The following is a 20,261-nucleotide window of genomic DNA, read 5'->3' as shown; positions in this document are numbered from 1 at the left end:
AATTCACTATAACAGATTAAAGAACTGTCATTCCAGTAGATGCCTAAAAACAATTGTGACAAAAATTTAATACCTGTTAAAAAAACCTTAGAGAAAACTAGGAAAAGAAGGAAATTTCCTTCCTATAAAAAAATACTTAGTAGTGAGGTACTGAAAAGTTCTCTCCCTACAGTTGGGAACAAAACAAAGATATCCATTTGCACAACTTCTATTCCATGTTGACTGGAGGTCCTAGCCAGTCCAGTAAAGCAAGAAAAAGAAATAAAGTGCATCATACTGGAAAGAAAGAAGCAAAACTGTCTTTATTTGCAGATGACATGATTGTCTATTTAGAAAATCCTGAGGAAGCAAGGCACAAAACAATACCTACTGTATAGTTACATTTATATTACGTTCTATTATAAGAAAACTAATCCATCAATGTTTATTTCTGGAGGATTGACTAGGAAGGGGGGCCACAAGGGAACTTTTTGGGGGTGATGGATATATTCTCTGTCGTTTTAAAAATTATAGTTGATTTATAATATTATATTAGTTTCAGGTGTACAGCATAGTGATTCAGTATTTTTATAGATTATACTCCGTTTAAAGTTATTACTGAGAGATGGCTGTAATTCCCTGTGCTGTACAATATATCCTTTCGCTTATCCATTTTATTCACAGTAGTTTTATCTCTTAATCCCATAACACTATCTTGCTCATCTCCCTTCCCTCTCCCTAGTGGTATACACTAGTTTGTTTTCTATATCTGTGAGTCTCTTTCTGTTTTGCTATATACATTCATTTGTTGTATTTTTTAGATTCCACATATAAGTGATAATGTACAGTATTTGTCTTTCCCTGTCTGACTTATTTCACTAATGTAAAACTCTCTAGGTCCCTGCATATTGTTGCAAATGGCAGAATTTTATTCTTTTTTATGGATGAGTAATATTCCATTGTGTGTGTGTGTGTGTGTGTACGTGTGTGTATGTGTATATATGTATATATATATGTATCTTTGTATAACAACAGGCCATTCATCTGTTGATGGGCACTTGGGCTGCTTCCATATCTTGTAAATAGTGCTGCTATGAACATCAGGGTGCATGTATATTTTCGAATTAGTGTTTTTGTTTTTCTAGGATACATAGCCAGGAATGGAATTGCTGGATCATATGGTAGTTCTATTTTTAGTTTTTTGAGGAACCTCTGTAGTGTTTTCCATAGTGGCTGCACCAATTTATAGTCTTAAACAGTGCACAAGGGTTCCCTTTTCTCCACATCCTCACCAACACTTGTTATTTGTACACGTTTTGATGATAGCCATTCTGACAGGTGTGAAGTGATATCTCATGGTGTTTTGATTTGCATTTCTCTAATAATTAGTGATGTTAAGCAACTTTTCATGTTCCTGTTAGTAATCTATATGTTTTCTTTGGAAAAATGCCTATTTAAGTCTTCTGCCCACGTTTTGATCGGTTTGTTTGGCACATGGCTACACGGAGTTGCAAGGAAAGCTGGGCAATGTAATCTCCAGCTGGGTGGATAGCCATTGTTAATGGTGCTTATAGATCAGTGCCATTACAACTTTGCTGTTATGCAAATAATGTCCACTTAGCCTCTGATGGTTAAATGCTAACCACCTGGCCTGTACAATTCTAGAATGCTGTCATCTCCATTGATGCTAAAGAGCCTTGTTCTTGGCAGCCTCTCCTACCATCAACATTGACCTATAGAGGCAGTTACCATTGAGCTCTTCAACACTGCCTCACTAGTATGTACCTTATAGCTTAGTGTTCTGGGCCCTTCTGGGGAACATGGTCAGGTGGGGGATTCTCTAGTCTCATGTAATAAGTCCATTTTAGCATGCCCACCTCTTAGAGCCTATTGACCCCCTTTTCAGTATCATGCCAGGGCATTCTCTATTTCTACCCTATTTACTGTAAACATATTCTTTTTCCAAGCATGAACAAGCCGTTTCAGCTGTATATTAGGACTGGCTTCAGGTGTCCTTGCCAGTACCTTAAATCCCAGGTTGCAGGACAGGTTGCAGTGTTTTTTTTCCAGTTTTATTCTGCATCCCCTGTTTTAGCATCTTCAAGATCTATTCTTGGGCATGCTCTTCTGGTTTCTGTCAGTACATATTAGCCAGGTCCTGTAGCTCTTTAGTAAATATTTGCTTTCCTGTTGAAGTAGGGACAGTACTTTTCTAGTCAGGTAATGATGAGTTGACCTTGGTTATTGGAATAGAAGCCACGAGGGGTGGGAGGGCAGGTCTTGAGGAAGGCAAGTATCATCATGACAGGTATACCATTAGGAGGCAGCTGCCTGGTCTCCAGACAAAGAAAGGCTGCTATCCTCTAGCAAGGGGGAGTGAACCATGTCTTAGACTGTGGAAGTATTGAAATATATTTTAGACATTTTTTGATACCATTGGGATTCTCATATATTTTAGAACTAGCTCCATTTTGTAGTGTCTACCTCATAAAAACACCGTTGTACTGTTGTGTAAGATTTACACGTATGAACTTTTTAATCTTCACAACCATCTTTATAAGGAATAGGTACTGTTAAAATCCCTATATTACAGATTAGGAAATTGAGACACTGAAGGTTTGAGACTTGCCCAAGGTCACATAGCTAATATGTGACAGAGAATTCAAATACAAGCTGACTAGGACTATAGCTCTTACTGACTTCCCTGACTGTATAAGAAAGCTTACTATAGCAGTCATTCTAATAGTGAAGACACTTGGAGAGTGGCTAAATAAATTTGGTGTAGTTTTAAAATGGAGTGAAAGTGAATGAACTAGAGAGAGCTCCAGGTTAAAATGTGGATAAATCTCCACAATGTAATGTTGAGGAAAGAAACAAACAAAAAGATTACATATATATAAAGCATACACCGTTTGTATATAGATATATATTACATATTATACCTGTGTATTATGGATTATTTGGATTACTTCATGAATAATATATATATTATGTGTATATATATATACACACAAGTAATGGATGTATACATATAGTAGTAAAAGTATAAGGACATGCATGTGAATAATAAAATCAGAATAATTTTCCTTCAAAGAAGGGATGAGAGGGAGAGGAACAAGATTGAGGCTGGACACAGAGGAAGCTTTGATTGTATTTATAATTAATCTGGAGCAAATATGACAAAATGTTTCTATTTGGGTGGTGGATACAGAAGTATTTATATTAATATATAGGTAGATAGAATACATACATTATATTTTCTGTATATTTCTACATGTTGAAATATTTTTAAATTTGAATAAGAACAGAAAAGAAAACCTATGTGCTTTGTGTCAGTTGTAAGGACCCCTGATATCATTGTAAATTTTTTCTTCCAACCAGTTATGAATTTAAGAAAGAGATTTGAACAACAAAACAACCGTACAAAAGCTTGTCATTTCTTTAGGTTCTCACTTCACTCATGTCAACATGCTTTTCATGTAGTGTTTACATTCTGTATAATAAACCCCATTCATAATGAACTCAATGAGAGCATATGGGTCTATATATATCAGCTCTAGTGTGTTCATTTTTCACTCTTTTCTGTATATGTTTCTATGAAATTATTCTGTGAGAAGTACTAAAATCCATACTTTTTTGAGAAGTCAAAGTAAGAAAGCCAAAAAAAAGTTTTAGATTTTAGCTAATTAAATTTTGACGTATTTCATATAGAAGGACCAACATTAATTTTGCATTCCTATTGCTTCCCCAGTAGTGGGTGCTTAGCAGGCATTGGCTTCTTGAATACATGAATGAAATATTGTATAACATTTTCTTTATCTGAATTTCATTGCTGATAAGGAAGTATAACATTCTCTCTCTAGAGGGATTATTTTCTTTAAAACACTGTTGAGGAAAGGAAAGTAAATCTTTTGTACCAAGTTACATTTTTCTTTCAAATTGTTAAAGTTCTTAATACTTAGATTCCATATAAATAGCTAATTTTAATCACTTTAATTTTGGACAGGACAAAACAATAAAATGTTGATGAAAATGCCATTGTAATATGAAAGTGTGCATGTTTACAATTCATTTATAATTATTTTAAAACTTACTTTTAGATCCAGCTCATACATATTAGCAGTACATTTTGTATTAAAGACAAAATATATAACTTATATTTAAATATAACTTGGAATATATCTTTAAGAGTTAAGAATAACTTAATTGCCAAAACAGTCTTTAAAAAGAAGAAAAGAGTTGGAAGATTCACACTTCATAATTTCAAAACCTGCTACAAAGCTACAGTAATCAAGACAGTGTAGTACTGGTGTGAAGAAAGACATACAGGTCAGTGGAATACAGTTGAGGGTCCAGATATAAACCCTTACACTATGGCCAATTAATTTTCTACAAGAGTGCCAAAACATTTAAATGGAGAAAAGAGTAGCCTTCTCAATAAGTGGTGCTGGGACAAATGCAAAAGAATGAAGTTAGACTCCTACCTCACAACATAGAAAAAATAAACTTAAAATGCACCAGAGACCTAATATAAGAGCTAAAACTATGAAATGCTTAGAAAAAAACACAAGTATAAATTTTTGTGACCTTGGATTAGGCAATGATTTCTTAGATATAAGAACAAAAGCACAAGCAAACAAAATAGATAAATTGGACTTCATCACAGTTAAAAACTTCTGTGCTTCTAAGGATACCATCAAGGAAGTGAAAAGACAACCCACAGAAGGAGAGAAAACATTTGCAAGTCATATATCTGATAGGGGACTTCTATCTAGAATATGTAAAGAACTTTTACAGCACAGTAATAAAAAGACAACCCAATTTCAAAATGCATACTAAATTTGAGTAGACATTTCTTCAGGGAAAATACCCGACTGGCCGATAAGCACATGAAAAGATGCTCAACGTGAAATGCTAATCAGAGCCACAATGAGATACCATTTCACGTTCAGTAGGGTAGCTATGGTAAAAAAGACATAATAACAAGTGTTGATGAGGTTGTGGAGAGATTGGAACTCTTATGCTTTGGTAGTGGGTTGTAAAGTGTTACTGCCTCTTTGGAACACATTCTGGCAGTTCCTCAAAATTTTAAACGCAGAATTACATGTGACACAGCAATTGCACTCCTAGGAATGTACCCAAAAGAATTGAAAACATCTGTATACAAACAACTTGTATGATTCCATCTATATGAAGTTTCTGAAAATGTAAATCTCTAGAGACAGAAAGTAGATTAGCAGTTGCTGGGGCTGGAGAAGAGAATGGGAAGTGACTGCTGTTGCATATGGGATTTCTTTTTGAGGTGATGAATATGTTCCAAAATTAGATATTGGTGATCATTGTATAACTTTGGAATATACTAAAACTATTGAATTTTATACTTTAACAGCATGAATTTCATGATTATGTGAATTATGTCTTGATAGCTATTACCAAAGAAAAGGGTAACTCATTTACCTTTGTTATATTGTATTTAGATTAAATTCCAAGTTTTTATTTTTTAACAAATTCTGATTACACTATTATAAATCTGTGATAGTTGATTGCTTGAGGAAGTATTTGAAGATAATATAAGAATATGTCCATATCACAGTGACAATATTTATATTTAAATAAAAGTATAAGAGAATAATTTGCACTTTGACCTATTTGAAACTAAATGTTGGAATTTTGTTCTGGGATAGGATTTTTTTTGTTGTTATATTTATTCTTGGTAAATATTAATAAAAATTCCCTATGGCTATAGGATGTGTGTGTATTAGTCTTGAATTTATGCCAGAATAGAAAAACTAGAAATGGAATGGATGATGTTGCTTAATTTGTAACACTGTAAGTTGTAAAAAGCCATTGCATTTCTCTGGAGTGTTTCTTAATATTTTTCAAATTAAATATTAAGAAAATTTGAGGAAAAAAATCAGAATTTGGAAGCACACCTGTGTGTTGTGAGTAAAATGGGAGTGCAATTTCATGCAATCATACATTTTCAACGCTGAGTCCCCAGTGCCTGGCACAGTGTCTGACACACCCTAGGTATTTAAAAAATATTTATTGAATGAACTAAAACAGTGGTGTTGCAGGGAAATTTAGTCTAAGTAAGTTGTTCTCTTTTGACTGATTCCTGCCATGAATTCGAGTCTGCCTTTGAAGGAGGTTATTCCTATAAGATACACTAAAACAAATAAAACAAGCCATTAATTATTCTTTTCTCAGCTAGACAAAGTTTTTTAATGTTAGTGTTTACTGAGGAACATTTTACCAATAGTAAAATTCACCCCTTTTAAATGTATAATTCAATGCACTTTGACAAATTTGTGTAGTCATGTAAGTACCACCACAGTGAGATATAGAACATTTTTATTTCCCCAGAAAATTCCCTCTTGCCTCTTTGTGGTCATTCCCCTCCGCCACCCACTGTTTCTGGTGACTTCTGATCTCATTTCTGTCCTTGTAGCTTTACCTCTTCAGAATGACATATGCATGGATTCATATGATATTGTACTTTTTGTGTCTGGCTTCTTTCACTTAGCAAACTGCCTTTGAGATTCATCCAAGTTGATGTACATATCATACTTTTTTCCGTTTTATTTCTGAGTGGTATTTCCATCTATATTTTCAAATTTTCAAAAAGATAAGTCTGGGGCTTCCCTGGTGGCACAGTGGTTGAGAGTCCACCTGCCGACGCAGGGGTTGCAGGCTCATGCCCCGGTCTGGGGGGATCCCGCGTGCCGCGGAGCGGCTGGGCCTGTGAGCCATGGCCGCTGAACCTGCGCGTCCGGAGCCTGTGCTCCGCGGCGGGGGGGAGGCCACAGCAGTGAGAGACCCGCGTACCGCAAAAAAAACAAAAAAATGAAAAAACAAAAAAAAGATAAGTCTGTTGGATCATCTCTATGCATACATAAAGAATAATGATCCAGAACTTTGGATGATCTTACCACACTTTGCAGCAAGTAGGAGGTAATTGGTTCTGCTAGTATGTTCCACATGTGACCGTGGATGCTCCTGTGTCGGACTACAAGTTTGGGGAGATTTCACAAGTGGCTGCACTGGCCAGGACCCCAGTAGCAGCTGTGTGTGAACTTGACCTCAGGATTTTATTTCTTTTTTCTTCAAGAGCCTAACTAGCTTAGCTGATGTTCTTACAGTTTGCATTTTCTTTTTGGATACTTGGAGGAGATCTTAACTTTTATGGACAATCTGAACAAATACTATATCGTAAGTAAATAACTCTTAAGCCTTCATAGAGATGGCCATTGCCCATCTTATAAATAGCTGTGGTTTCTAGGCCCATGTTTTGGAAAGATTAATGTATTTTATGGTGATAGAGTGGGCAGAAGATGAGGAACATATTCTAGTCTATATATTTTATTCTAGCATACTATAATCTGCTTTTTTGTCTTCCTAAGTCTGAGAAAAGTAGCATAACCCATTAGTTAGATGTACTTGGGAGAACCACATAATGGCATGGTAGGCAATAGAAATGTTTTAAATTTAAGTGATTAATAAATGAATTTCAATTGTATTTCATAGAAACAGTCAAATACTTGATGAAGATGATATATTGAATGAAACGCCAAAATCTTCCTCGATTGATTTGCCTGATGAGACACCTGATGCCCCACAGCTGGAAAGAAGCACAGAAATAGGAAAGACCCAGACTGCTGCAAATAGTGTGGTAAGAAATTTAAGATCTCATCCATTTATAACATGTTCCTTAAGGAAAGAAAAGACAACTGGTATCAGACATATCATGACAAAATTTATAGCATTGATCTGCTTCTGCTCTTTGTAAGTTAAGCTCTAGAGAATATCACACTCGACCAACACTTCAACTAATAGAGATATTGAATTTCTTTCTTTGAGAACTTTGAGCAACTCAGTCCACAGTTGCAGATGGATTTTTTTTTTTTTGCGGTACGCGGGCCTCTCACTGTTGTGGCCTCTCCCGTTGTGGAGCACAGGCTCCGGACGCGCAGGCTCAGCGGCCATGGCTCACGGGCCCAGCCGCTTCGCGGCATGTGGGACCCTCCTGGACCGGGGCATGAACCCATGTCCCCTGCATCGGCAGGCGGACTCTCAACCACTGTGCCACCAGGGAAGCCCCAGATGGATTTTTTTAATGGTAGTTTTCTGCAAGTAAATAATTTTTATGGTTTTATTAAGGATGCAGGATTATTTTTAGCAATTAATATATAGGTGCCTTTTTAGTCTTTCCTAGATGAAAGTAGAGACTTGAGTAAGCAACAGCCAGACCCTTCCCAGAGGAAAAGAATCCTTCCAGCGTGGATGTTAACAGAAAATCTAAGTGATCAGAACCTTTCATTACCAGTCATCAGTGGAGGTAGGTTTTGTTTCAAGAAAATATTTAACAGAATTTGAAAGTTTTTCTGAACAAATGAAGACAGAATAGCAGTTATGTAAGTGTATAACTTAGCCTAACATTTCTTTAGATGTGTTCATGAAGTCTAATTTTAAACATAAACTTTTATTTTATGCCATTTATCGAACACCATTCTGCTAATTATTATGATTATGATTATTTTTTAGTGGCTTAAAACAGTACCCATTTATTAGCTCACAGGTTTTTTAAAAATAAATTTGTTTATTTATTTATGGCTGCATTGGGTCTTCGTTGCAGTGCACGGGCTTCTCAATGCGATGGCTTCTCTTGTTGCAGAGTATGGGCTCTAGGCGTGCGGGCTTCAGTAGTTGTGGCTCGTGGGCTCTAGAGCTCAGGCTCAGTAGTTGTGGCACACTGGCTTCGGTGCTCAGTAGCATGTGGGATCTTCCCGGACCAAGGCTCGAACCCGTGCCCCCTGCATTGGCAGGCAGATTCTTAACCACTGCACCACCAGGGAAGCCCTAGCTCAGTTTTTTTTGTTTTGTTTTGTTTGCGGTATGCGGGCCTCTCACGTTGTGGCCTCTCCCGTTGTGGAGCACAGGCTCCGGACGTGCAGGCTCAGGGGCCATGGCTCACGGGCCCAGCCGCTCTGCGGCATGTGGGATCCTCCCGGACCAGGGCACGAACCCGTGTCCCCTGCATCGGCAGGCGGACTCTCAACCACTGCGCCACCAGGGAAGCCCTAGCTCACAGTTTTAAAGATGAGAAGTCCGGGCAGATTCAACTGAGTTGTTTGTTGAGATTTTCACAAGAGAAACCGAAGTGTTTGTCAGGCTGGGTTCTGACCTGGGTGTCATGAGAGAATCCCCTTAGAAGATTATTCCAGTTGTGGAGAATTTGCTTCCTTGCAGTTGGAGGACTAAAGGACTTGTTTTCCTGCTGACTGTTGGCTGGAGCTCACTCTGCTCCTAGAGGGCATTTTTCTGTTCTTGCACTTCATTTTCAAGGCCAGCATAACACAACAGACCTTTCTCCAGCTTTGCGTCTCTCTGATTTCCCCTCGTTGGCTAGCTGAGAAAACTCTCTGCTCTAAAGGATTTGTTGACTAGATCAGGCCCATGTACATAGTCTCCCATTTAATTAACCCAAGATAAACTGATTTGTAACCTTAAAAATAGGTGCAACATTTATTTTGCCATATAACCTAGCATGATCATGGGCATGATATCTCATCTTATTCACAGTCCTGGGGATTAGGGCAGGAAATCTTGGGGAGGGTTGATTTTAGAATTCTGCCAACCACAGTAATACATGGTCTTAATACATCATCATTTAAGAATTATCTTATTACTGAATATTTATTCACTGTCTCAAATTGCAGTGTCATTAATAAGTGCGATTAAAAATCGTGAATGTCTTAGAAGTCTACTCTTATTATTACTATGGTATAAATTGTAGAAAGGAAATTAGTTTATCAAAAAGTGTAAATATTAAAGGATCATGATATATGTTGCTAAAGCACTCCCTTTATACTACAGTGGAAAAAAAAACTTTCGAAAAATTGTTTCCTGGTCAACTCTAGGTTTCACCCATTACAATATGTGCCATTTACATATGTAGAAAAATACTATTCATTTTAATACTGAAAGCAATACAGATGACTTATTAAAGTAGGTTTTCAAACAGACCTGTTGGGGTCATGTCTAAGGTAAAAGACAAGCACAGTAAGAGTGTTTAAAATTAATTTAATTATTTAATTAAACAAAAAACTGCAGGCACACAATGGTACGTGCTGAAGGAGTCAAAGAAGATGAGACCAGTGTCCTAGCATAGTTCACTGTTATAGCAGATACCACAATGATTTATGTCATCTGCTGGGTATTCCCATTGATTCAAGATTATTAAAATGTTTGCTACCTTGTATTATTCAGTCTGCATTTTATTTGCAACTTTTCAGTCATCTCAGGTTTAGTTTCTATTGGCTGCTTATTTTCCTTTATATGGGTCACATTTTCTTGTTTATGCTCTTGGATGTTATGAATGATAGAGTATAGAGACTTTGATTTTATATCCCTCTGTATAAATATTTTTATTCTAATAGGCAATTAACTGGGCCTAATGGGAAATTTACTTCCTGTTTTCTTAATGGGCATTTAATTCAGGCCCTGAACTCTGTTTCCTCCGTGTGGACAGCAGCTGCAGTCTCTGCGCATGTAGTTTAGCAACCAGCCAGGGATTTGGGTCAGTTTTAAATGTAGATTTTGGTTCTTGGCTCTCTAAGCCTTTCTTCCTTCTGGAATTTTGTCTTTAACTTTCTACCTACTCTGTTAGCCTCAAACTCAGCCCTCTGACCACTTAAGCCAGTAAGGCTGCAGCTTTCTGTCACCTGCGAATTGGGGGATGCCCTCAGGGAAAAAGCCATAAATTGATAAACCTCACAGACTGTAGTTTAATTTTTCAAGGTCAGACTCTTCATTTCTGCCTTTTTGGTTATTCTCTAGTGCCTTCAAATAGTTATTTTTTTTAAAAAAATACTTTGTCTAAAATTTGTAATGGTTTTGTTTGGGATGATCAGTCAATCTGCCTTTTTACCTTGAACATTGTCTTTTATAAATTAACAGCACAATTGACAGTACAGTTAACAGCACAGTATATGTTAGTTGAATGTTCCGACTCTTACTATTTCTCATGTTCAGCATAGTGGTCATAGAAGTCTTCTAAAGTTTTTGATCAAATATGTTGTGTACAGAATATTCCTTATTTAATGCTAATTTAGATTGTAGTAGGATCAGAGTGATCTTGTGGCAAAAATAGCTTATATATCATGTGGTGAGGGAGATGTGATTTAGTCTAGAGAATTTTCGTATTTAAATCTAAGATTTCCTGCTAAGTGTTTTATTCCAGGACAGTGGTTTTCAATCCCCCACCCCCCATCATTACGTGTATAATATATTTTTATCAGTAACATTTCTCATTAAGTGTGGTTCTTCTCAGTTTGCAGGATGGGAATGGGGGATGGTAGTGGAGAGGGGGCAGCACTTTCCCTCAGTAGAACCTTTTCTCTAATATAGAAAGAATATTATTTGACCAAAAATTGGACCAGTGTGAACTGCCTCCTTGCAAACAAGTTCTTTTCTTTCAGAGTTATTTTGTACTCTATCTGCTTCTGTACTACCATTATTACATGACTTATAATCGTCTAAAATATATTTGCTTCAAATTATAAATTTGAAGCAAATATCCATTAATTTTCACTTGATAAATGCACCATATAAAATAAGAAGCACTTTTTTGGGCACCTCACCTTGAAAATACAAATGAGTAATTTGACATTGATTTGGACAGGAATATTATATAGTACATAATATACTTAAAATGCTAAAGCTTCAAAATAAGATAAAAAAGTCTTTGCATTCAGGCATGTCTTAAAAATTCAGACTTTGGGGGAATACTTAAAAAAGTGAAGTTAGGTTACTTAACTCCTTTAAAGACAGAAAGATTTAGAAGTAAAGGACAGTTTCGTACTTGAATCCAGCTAATTAAAGGTTGGAATAATTTGACTTTTTCTGCTGTGTAGTTTTTATTGTTATTGTTCTGTTTGTTTAAGTAATATATCATCCAGGTCAATAGACCGATGCTAATGATTTTGAAAAATCAATTTCCAAGATGTATTTTAGGCTCATTTAGATGTAGGATACTTTCTTATGTCTTTTGCAGCTTTAGTACTCTCTTGTGTTCATTGATCTTTATTTAGACTATCTGAAACCGTCTTGATATTTTGGAACCATCTGTGACATTAATTACAGGACAAATAATAATGTTAACTGATGTTAACTAACTTACTTAAGATCATAATAAATGCCAGAGCTATAATTGAGACCTTGTTCTGTCTGGCTCTAAAGCCCATGCTCTGAACCATATCACTATACCTGGATGGCCGCCTAAATTTACCCTCTGTATGCTTTGGGGGTTTGGTTTGGTTTGGTTTTTGCTTTTTATTTTATTAATATGCCCTTGCATTCTCTCCTAGATCTTTTCTCAGTTTAACTGTTAGTTTAATTCTTATATGTACGTGAATGTTTGCTGTGATCAGGCTATCCTTTCTGTCTTTCAACCAGTATACTTCTAATTTATTTACTTTTCTGGGTCCCCAGGTACTAGCCCTTAGATGTTATCATGAGCTCCTCAGGCCTGGGCTAAAATTTTTCCATGCCCCTTAGTGATTGGTAAGTGAATATAAATATTTGGGCAAAGGGTATTAGAGCCTCCCCTCTCTTTGCTTCCATTTGCTTCCTCAACCTTCTAGACCCCAGGACAAGTTAGAACTCCTAGGGTATGACACTCTTGCTAGATTGAAAAGGCAGCTTTTGTATTTTCACTGGTTATCATGCAACCCTTTAGTATTCTTCTTTCCCCATCTTCTAATCCTCCAACATGGAGTTATGAAAAATGGCACATGCTGATAAGGTTGAAGTAGTAAGTAGTCCCCATACCATTTAGTTTACACTTAATTTTGTACTCTGAATATTTTCTGTATGACAACTCAATACAGATTATAAATATTTAACTGACATTGTTTAATTTGATTATGGTTCAGTTTACTTAAAGCTCTTCTTATTCTTTATAAACATTTACTTTATTTTAAGCATCCTTGTTAAATGATCTAATTAATTCTAATCATTCTTTAGCCTCTTGGATTTTCTAGCTATATAGTCATATCTACAGAATTATGATAATTTTGGCTCTTCTGATCTATTTACTGCTTTTAAAAACATTTCTTATTTCATAAGTTAGATCCTATAAATTTTAAATAAAAATGGATAAAATTGGCATCTGTATTCCTGATTTTAACAGTAATTCTGTTAGTGTTTCAGCACTTAATATGATTGGTATTTGATTCTGATACTCATCATGTTTAGGGTGATTGACTGATTCCTTCAGGAATAACTGTTGAATTCTTTGAAAAGAAATTTTGTTATAGAAACAGTCCTGCATTTTCATATGATAATGTAATTAATGATGTTGGTAGATTTCCTAATGTTGTACCATGCTTGTGTTCCTGGAATAAGTTAATTTTATTGTGGTGACTTATTATTTTCAGGCTGTGCTAGATTTGCTGATACTTAGTTTAGGACGTTTGTATCTATATTCATAAGTGTGGTTAGTATTTTTCTCCATTTGTGCCATCCATGTCAGATTTTGACATTAGAGCTATGTCAGCATTGTGTAAAGTGCATTAGGAGATTTTTTATATATGCTCAAGGACAGTTTGAATGACAGAAATATTCATTTCTTTATAGAACTTTCCTTTTTCACAATCTAGGCTGGTGCCTACTTTTAGTAGTTGATAGTTCTGGCATAGGAATAGGTAAGTTAGACCAATAAAAAAGAATGAAACACCCCAAAGCAGATTAGAATAACACACATTTAATATATAAGAAATTATCAGTTAAATTGATGGGGAAAGGATGCATCATTATTAAATATGATGTTGGGAGAATTAGCTTTCCATTTGGAAGAAATAATAATAGAGCACTCACTGCTCATGCCATATTCATAAATAAACTTCTATTGAATTAATAACCAATGTAAAAATTGAAACTATTAAGGCATTTGAAGAAAATATGGGGAAATATTTTTTATTACTTCTGGGAGACGTTCTTAAGATGATGAGGAGCCTAGAACCATAAGGGAAAATTTGGCAGATCTATTTAGATTAAAGGTAAAAAAAAAATTTTAATGCAAAAGACACTGTAAACAAAGTCAGAGGCAAATAGCAGACTGACAAACAATATACTGGGAGATATTATCTGTCACAGTTATAAAATAGATAGAAGGTTTTTAATAATTGTCTACTTAGTAACACAAAAGAAAGAACTTGGTAGAAATTTGGGGCATTTTATATGCTGTACTACAGAAGAATAAATAGAAACAGCCAATAAATATATGACTACTATCAGATAGGGAAATGTAAATTAAAACAACCAGATACCAGTTTCTGTTTATTAAGCTCATCAAAATCTAAGTAATTGATAATATTCAGTACTGACCAAAATGGGTATCAGCAAACGTGGTTGGTGGAAGTATAAGTTGGTATAGCCTTTTAAAGTTATTTAGAGACATTAAATAGAGATATTTGCCAATATCTCTTAAATCTTTAAATGTATAACACATTTTGGTCCAGAAATTCCAATTCTAGGTATTTATCCCAGAGAAATAATAGCATGTATACTTTTAGCCCTGTATATATTTACGTATTTGTAAATATATTTGCTTATACTTAGGAAAAAGTTGAGAAGGATATGCATCAAATTGTTACTATAACTGTTAGGAGTGGTTTCTTTGGAGGATAAAATTGGATGGTTGTGATTTTAATGACATATATGCATATAGTTGAGCTAGTATTCATATAGTGTTAGTGTAACTGATCATGTAAGTAAATGCAGTTAGTAATTGTTTAAAATAAACTGATTTGCTCTAATAGCTAATTTCTTTTATATTTCTATCATTTAAGTATACCTATCCTGGATTTAGAAAAATATTTTATATGCCAGATATAAAGATTGTTACGAGCCAGTTAACTTACATATTTTATATACACTTTGTGAAGAACATTTTAACAATATCAAAATGACTTCTTCCTATGCAAAAAAAAAAAAAAAAATGAGCTCTGGTCCCTAGAAGGGATATTTGTAGTATATCATTTGGAATTTTAAAGAATTGGATATTTTAAATATATATATATTTAATTTTAGAATTTTATATACATCTGTGACACTTGGAATGTGGTGAACTCTCATTTGTGGAAAAGCTGTGCCTTATTTAATATACAGTTTTTTAGTTCCTAGCATAGTAAACAGTATCATAGTTGATTATTTCCCTTGGTTTCACTAATTCATAACTGTTATAATATTTGGTCATTTGCTTCACCAAACTGTATAGTCAGTTTTATTTAGTCCTATTTCTGCCAGTTTCTAAAATGATGTGAAATGTTCCCTAATTTAGATTCAAAACAAAGATTTAAATAATTGAGGCTGAGTTTAGTTATTAGATAGTTTTTTCATAAGTTTCCTTTGATAAATACATTACTTTTATATTGGTTCAGTGATTTTCCTGTTCAATAATATGGACAATATTCTATTAGTATTTCTTTTCTGAATTTAATGAGGGTGTGTCATTTCAGGGCATTTGAATATCCTTTAGAACAGCTCTGAGCAAACTACAGCCCATGAGCCAAATTCAGCCCACTGCCTGTCTCTGTAAAGAAAGTTTTATTGGAACATAGCCATACTCATCCATGTATGTATTGTCTATGGCTGGTTTCACACTACAAGGCAGAGTTGGATAGTTGTGACAAATATTATATGGCTCACAGTGCTTAAAATATTTATTCTCTGGCTTTTTACAGAAGTTTGCTAACCTTTGCTTTAGAACATTAAAATAGTGACTACAGATTGCCTTACATACCTGTCCAGTCTCTCAAAGGATCTTTGGACAATTTCTGTGTATGCTAACAATTCAATTACTCAAACATATTCATTGAGTATCAGTTTTGTGTTAGGTATAGGTCTAGATACTAGAGACACAAAATGGGGGACAATGAACAAGGCACAGAAAGTCTATGCCCTCATGAAGTAGAGGAGAAAGACAACTAACCATGAAGATTTTCCTCTTAAAATAAGCAGATCTTTTTTCTTTTCTGATTAGACAATTCATGAATTTGTTAACAAAATATGATGCTGATTTAAGTTTTCCCACTACATTGAACCTTGAATAAGTATTATGGCAATGCAGTGTCCATTGCTGTTGAGACTTGTTTTCTTTATCAGTGAAGTTTGTAGAGGTTGCTCTTCCTTTTCAGTTACTTTAGGTACTTAATCTGTGTTTAAGGTAACTTAAGTTGTATTCCTCACTGTGGATGATAGAGGCTCAGTAAGTATATGTAAAATTCATTGGATAGCTATATGTCAGATTTTCTGTTAGAGAAATTCAATGCCAAAATTTTAAAAAATGTATACGATAACTAACATACATGTGGTACTCTGAGAGTTTATATATCTTACCTCATTTACTCCTCCTAATAACTCCATCAGTTATTATTATAACTCCCTTTTTCCAGATGATGAAACCAAAGTTGAGAGAGGTGAGGTGAAACAGTTAAAGGATGGAGCCTGCCCACATTAGCATCTTGGCCAGGATGACTTCAGGGCTGGAGCTCTTGGCCATGGTGCTGCTTAATACTTTTTGAGATTTGCAAATATGCATTTTCAGATTGGAGATTGGCCTTAATATAAATAGAACTTTAAATTTACTTGCTCTTTTATCCTTTTTCTTTCCTTCTGTCTTTTTTTTTTTTTTTTGGTATGGATTATTGACATTTGAAGGTACAGGAGATAATTTTCTTCTTCTTTTTCTTTGTGTTTATGTACTTGTGTGTGATTAAGATAATAATGTAATCCGAGAAAGTGGAAAAGAAGGAATCTGCAAAGACAAAACCCAAGTAAACATCACACAGCAAGGAAGAAAGCGATTAATTTCATCAGGAAGTACAGAAAGTATATCAGCAGAGCAAGACACAGGAAAAAAGTGCAAAAATGCTGACCAGGAAGAGTCTATCATTTCATCCAAGGTGATTTTTTAAAAATTCATAATTTGATTGTTTATTTTCTTCATCAGGTGTTCTAGTTAGGAATAGTTATATGCTGTATATATCAAGGAAAAACCAAAAATGCTTTTTATATTGAGTTTATCAAGATAAAAACTAGGCCCAGTTTTTCTTTTGTTTGTTTTTGGTTTTTGGCTTACTGAAACTAATCTTTAATATAGCACTTGCAATGTAGAAAACAAAGCTATTTAATTTAGACATTTTCAGACTGAAAAAAAGGTGGAGACCACTTGACTTTGGTCATAATTTGGTACCTCCATTTTGAAAATCTGGTTTCTTCTATTCTATTGGTCATTCTCAGACTGCCTGTAACTACCTTCTTCTTGATAAGTGTGAAGAGAGGAACAACAAATGGGTAGTTCTTAACAGCCTGTTGCAGGATTACTTCTGGACTAACTTGCAGTATTTATAAATCTTTTCTTTCCTCTTTCAGTTTTTGCTAAGTCACTAGAATTGTTTGGCTGACTGAAGCATTCTTTGGTACTGGATACTCTAAGAAAATGAGGCCTATTTATTGGATGAATTTAAGAAGAGAGAGAGAAGGGGAAAAAAAAGAGAGAGATGGCCCTAGGACAAAAAGATCAGGTATTCTTCCTTTCAGGAGTAGGGTGGCTTTAGATGACAGTTTTCATGATCCTTGTAGACCGATGGCTAAGCTTTGTGGGTCCCCATCTATTTAGTCTCATTGAGAGCCGTAGGAGTAGGATTGGTTTTAGAATAGCATGCACTGGATTGATGGAAATTCCAGCAGTTATCCCAGAGAGTCAGACCTTTTATAGTTCTCCCCTCACTCTTGCCTCCTCTCCCATTGGAGGAGATCCTGCTTCTCACTGGATCCTTTCCTCAAGCTAGAGAAGTGGGGTATAATCACTATAGGCTCAACTCCTTTGCTTACTTATGGAGTCAAGTTTAATAAATGAAAACAAAGTGTGTTCTGACTCATATATTGGCTATAAAGACTTAATAAGGTCATCAGTGCAGTTTGGGGTCTGCAGCCATGGATGAGCCACGTGCAAGTTCCTGCACAGCAAGGGAAGGAGAATGCTTTTAGAGAGGGGAAAAGGAAGTTGGGAGGGCTATAGTAAACAGAGTCCATGGTTTTTCATTGGCTGAGTCCTTGCCAGGAAGGAAGAGGAGTCTTTCTTTTTCATGTTGTGCTCTGCTGTCATCACAGGGCATGAGAGCTCTGCCTTCTGGTCTCCCAACTCTATTTAATTGAAGTTTCTGTTTGTTAATATTTTACATTTTACCCCTTTTGATCAAGGTCTTTCTCTGAAAGCACTGCTGATCAAGAATCAGGTTTTCTGGTTTCAGTGGCTTTTTGTCCCTTAATGCCAGGAGGGGCCTTTGCTGGGTGTGGTGTCTCACATTGGAGAGAAAGTACAGATTGGAAACCTATTGAAGTCACATTCAAGTATCAAGGAGAGGTAGGAGGAAGAACTTTCAGGCACTTTTAATCTAAAGTCTCTATGTTATAAAGATCATAGAGATTGGAGAGCATCTGAAGTGTTATGTCATCATCAAAGGTTTGGCAGACAAGGTTCCAACAGGCCTGGTCTGGATATCTTGGGAAAGCTGTCTCATCAGATGTGGCTTCAATTATGGGAAATCTTTACCTTCAGGTCATCAGACGATGTGCAGGGCCAGTCAGGGTTCAGTGCAGTTTTTAGTGTGTCACATTAATCCAAGAGTCCACTCCTTGGAGTTTGGCAGCACAAGGGCTGGTTTGCAGTACCTGATAGGGGCCTTTCCAGTGAGGTTGAAGAGAGTTCTTCTGGAGGTGTTTCTTTCCAATAGACAAAATATCCAGGTTGCCAGGTGATGTTTAAGGTCATCATCTCCCACAAGTACACTATGAAAAGATTGCTCTACCAAAACATGGTTATTTTTAATAGAAGCAATTAGACCTTTGCAATATTGGAGTATCTCTCCTCTTATCAGTTGTGAGTCAAAAGAAGCAAGAGCCAAGTGCATTGAGCATCCTGTGGCTGTCTTAAAGGGTGAGAGCTTTATGAGTTCCAAAAGGGGTGGATCTGAGATTTAGAAGGACCAATGGCGAGGTATCTGGAGGGCCTTTACAAATTTTGCCAATTGAGTCATAATAATGCCATTAGTGCATTCACCTAAAGGAGAATTGAAAGTGGAAAGCACAGTGAAAGTGTTGTAAAACTGGCTAAATAGCAGACTTGTTGAAGGGCCTGATCAGTAAAATGTGTTCCTTCACCATGAAATTTGAGAGGAATTCCCCAGGTAGGGATACTCTTTTCTAAAAGGACCTTAACCACAGAAGAAGCAGTAGCCTGTCTGCAAGGGAGGCCTGTCTGTATGTGAAAACACATAGACCATTGCTAAAACGTATTTATATCCATGAGCCAGAGCAAGTTGTCAGACCTTGAGTGGTCCATTGGACAGTTTAAGTTGTTTAGGAGCAGTACAAACAGACTTCTTTGGGTTGTATTTCAGACAAGTGGGACAAGTGAGGTAGATACTTTTGGTGGATTTGTCAGTGTTTCCCCATCAATACTGATTCATGAATGCTGTCATTTTGTCAGTAGACCAGTGGTTTAATGCATGTACAGGGGTGATGAATGGGGATTTTAGAGTCTCCAGTAGGACTGGGTTGTTAGTTAGTCTAAACCAGAGCTTTCTCTTTTTATCAAACCAACAATTTTTGAATTTCTAATCTTGTTTTTCCTTTTCTGAGGCCAGTTGTTGGCCTTCTTTAGCCAGTTTTTCTAAGTTATCATCTGGGGAAATGTTCCTTTGGACCAACAGAATGCTGTTAGCCCCTTTCAGGGCAGCATTCTCTGCAAAAATGTCAGCAAAGTGATTTCCCTTAGCTTCCAGAGAGTAAAGTTTAGAATGCCCTGGAATATTAGTAATAGCTAAAGTGGCAGATAAAAATATTGCATTCCTGAACATAAGAGCCATTTAAAATTTTATTTCTGCTGGAAGTAAGGAAGCCACGTTGCTTCCACAGTATTCCAAAATCATGAACTACTCTTAAAGTGTGTACCATCAGTATAAATATTGGCAGTTTTGCCCTTATTTAAAGTACAAGCCCATTTGAGAGTGTATAATTCAGCCTGTTGGGCCAAAGTAACCATTGGTAAAGATGCTGCCTCAGCAACATCAAAAGGAGTTGCAAAGCATACCCAACATAATATTTGCCGTTGTTACCTTTTAAATAAGAACATCAGTGAACCATGAGAAGTCAGTGTTACTGAGAGATCTTTCCTGTAAATCACCATGAGGAGTCAGGAGGTGATCAGTCAGTGT

At 35.9% G+C, this 20,261-nt stretch overlaps 1 protein-coding gene across 2 annotated transcripts in view; it reads left to right on the top strand.

The window, feature by feature from the left end:
- APLF (aprataxin and PNKP like factor) overlaps positions 1-20,261 on the top strand; it is an 86,491-nt gene that overhangs the window by 27,747 nt on the left and 38,483 nt on the right. For both annotated transcript variants that reach the window (XM_029232252.1, XM_029232251.1), the window contains exons 4-6: positions 7,507-7,651; positions 8,185-8,317; positions 16,762-16,946. In XM_029232252.1, coding sequence (XP_029088085.1) covers positions 7,507-7,651; positions 8,185-8,317; positions 16,762-16,946 — 463 coding nt within the window. The remainder of the gene's footprint in view (positions 1-7,506; positions 7,652-8,184; positions 8,318-16,761; positions 16,947-20,261) is intronic.

This window comes from Monodon monoceros, unplaced genomic scaffold, assembly GCF_005190385.1.
Source record: "Monodon monoceros isolate NGI ecotype Baffin Bay Population unplaced genomic scaffold, NGI_Narwhal_1 Super_Scaffold_19, whole genome shotgun sequence".
Taxonomy (NCBI): domain Eukaryota; kingdom Metazoa; phylum Chordata; class Mammalia; order Artiodactyla; family Monodontidae; genus Monodon; species Monodon monoceros.
This window is presented reverse-complemented; position numbering and strand designations above follow the sequence as displayed.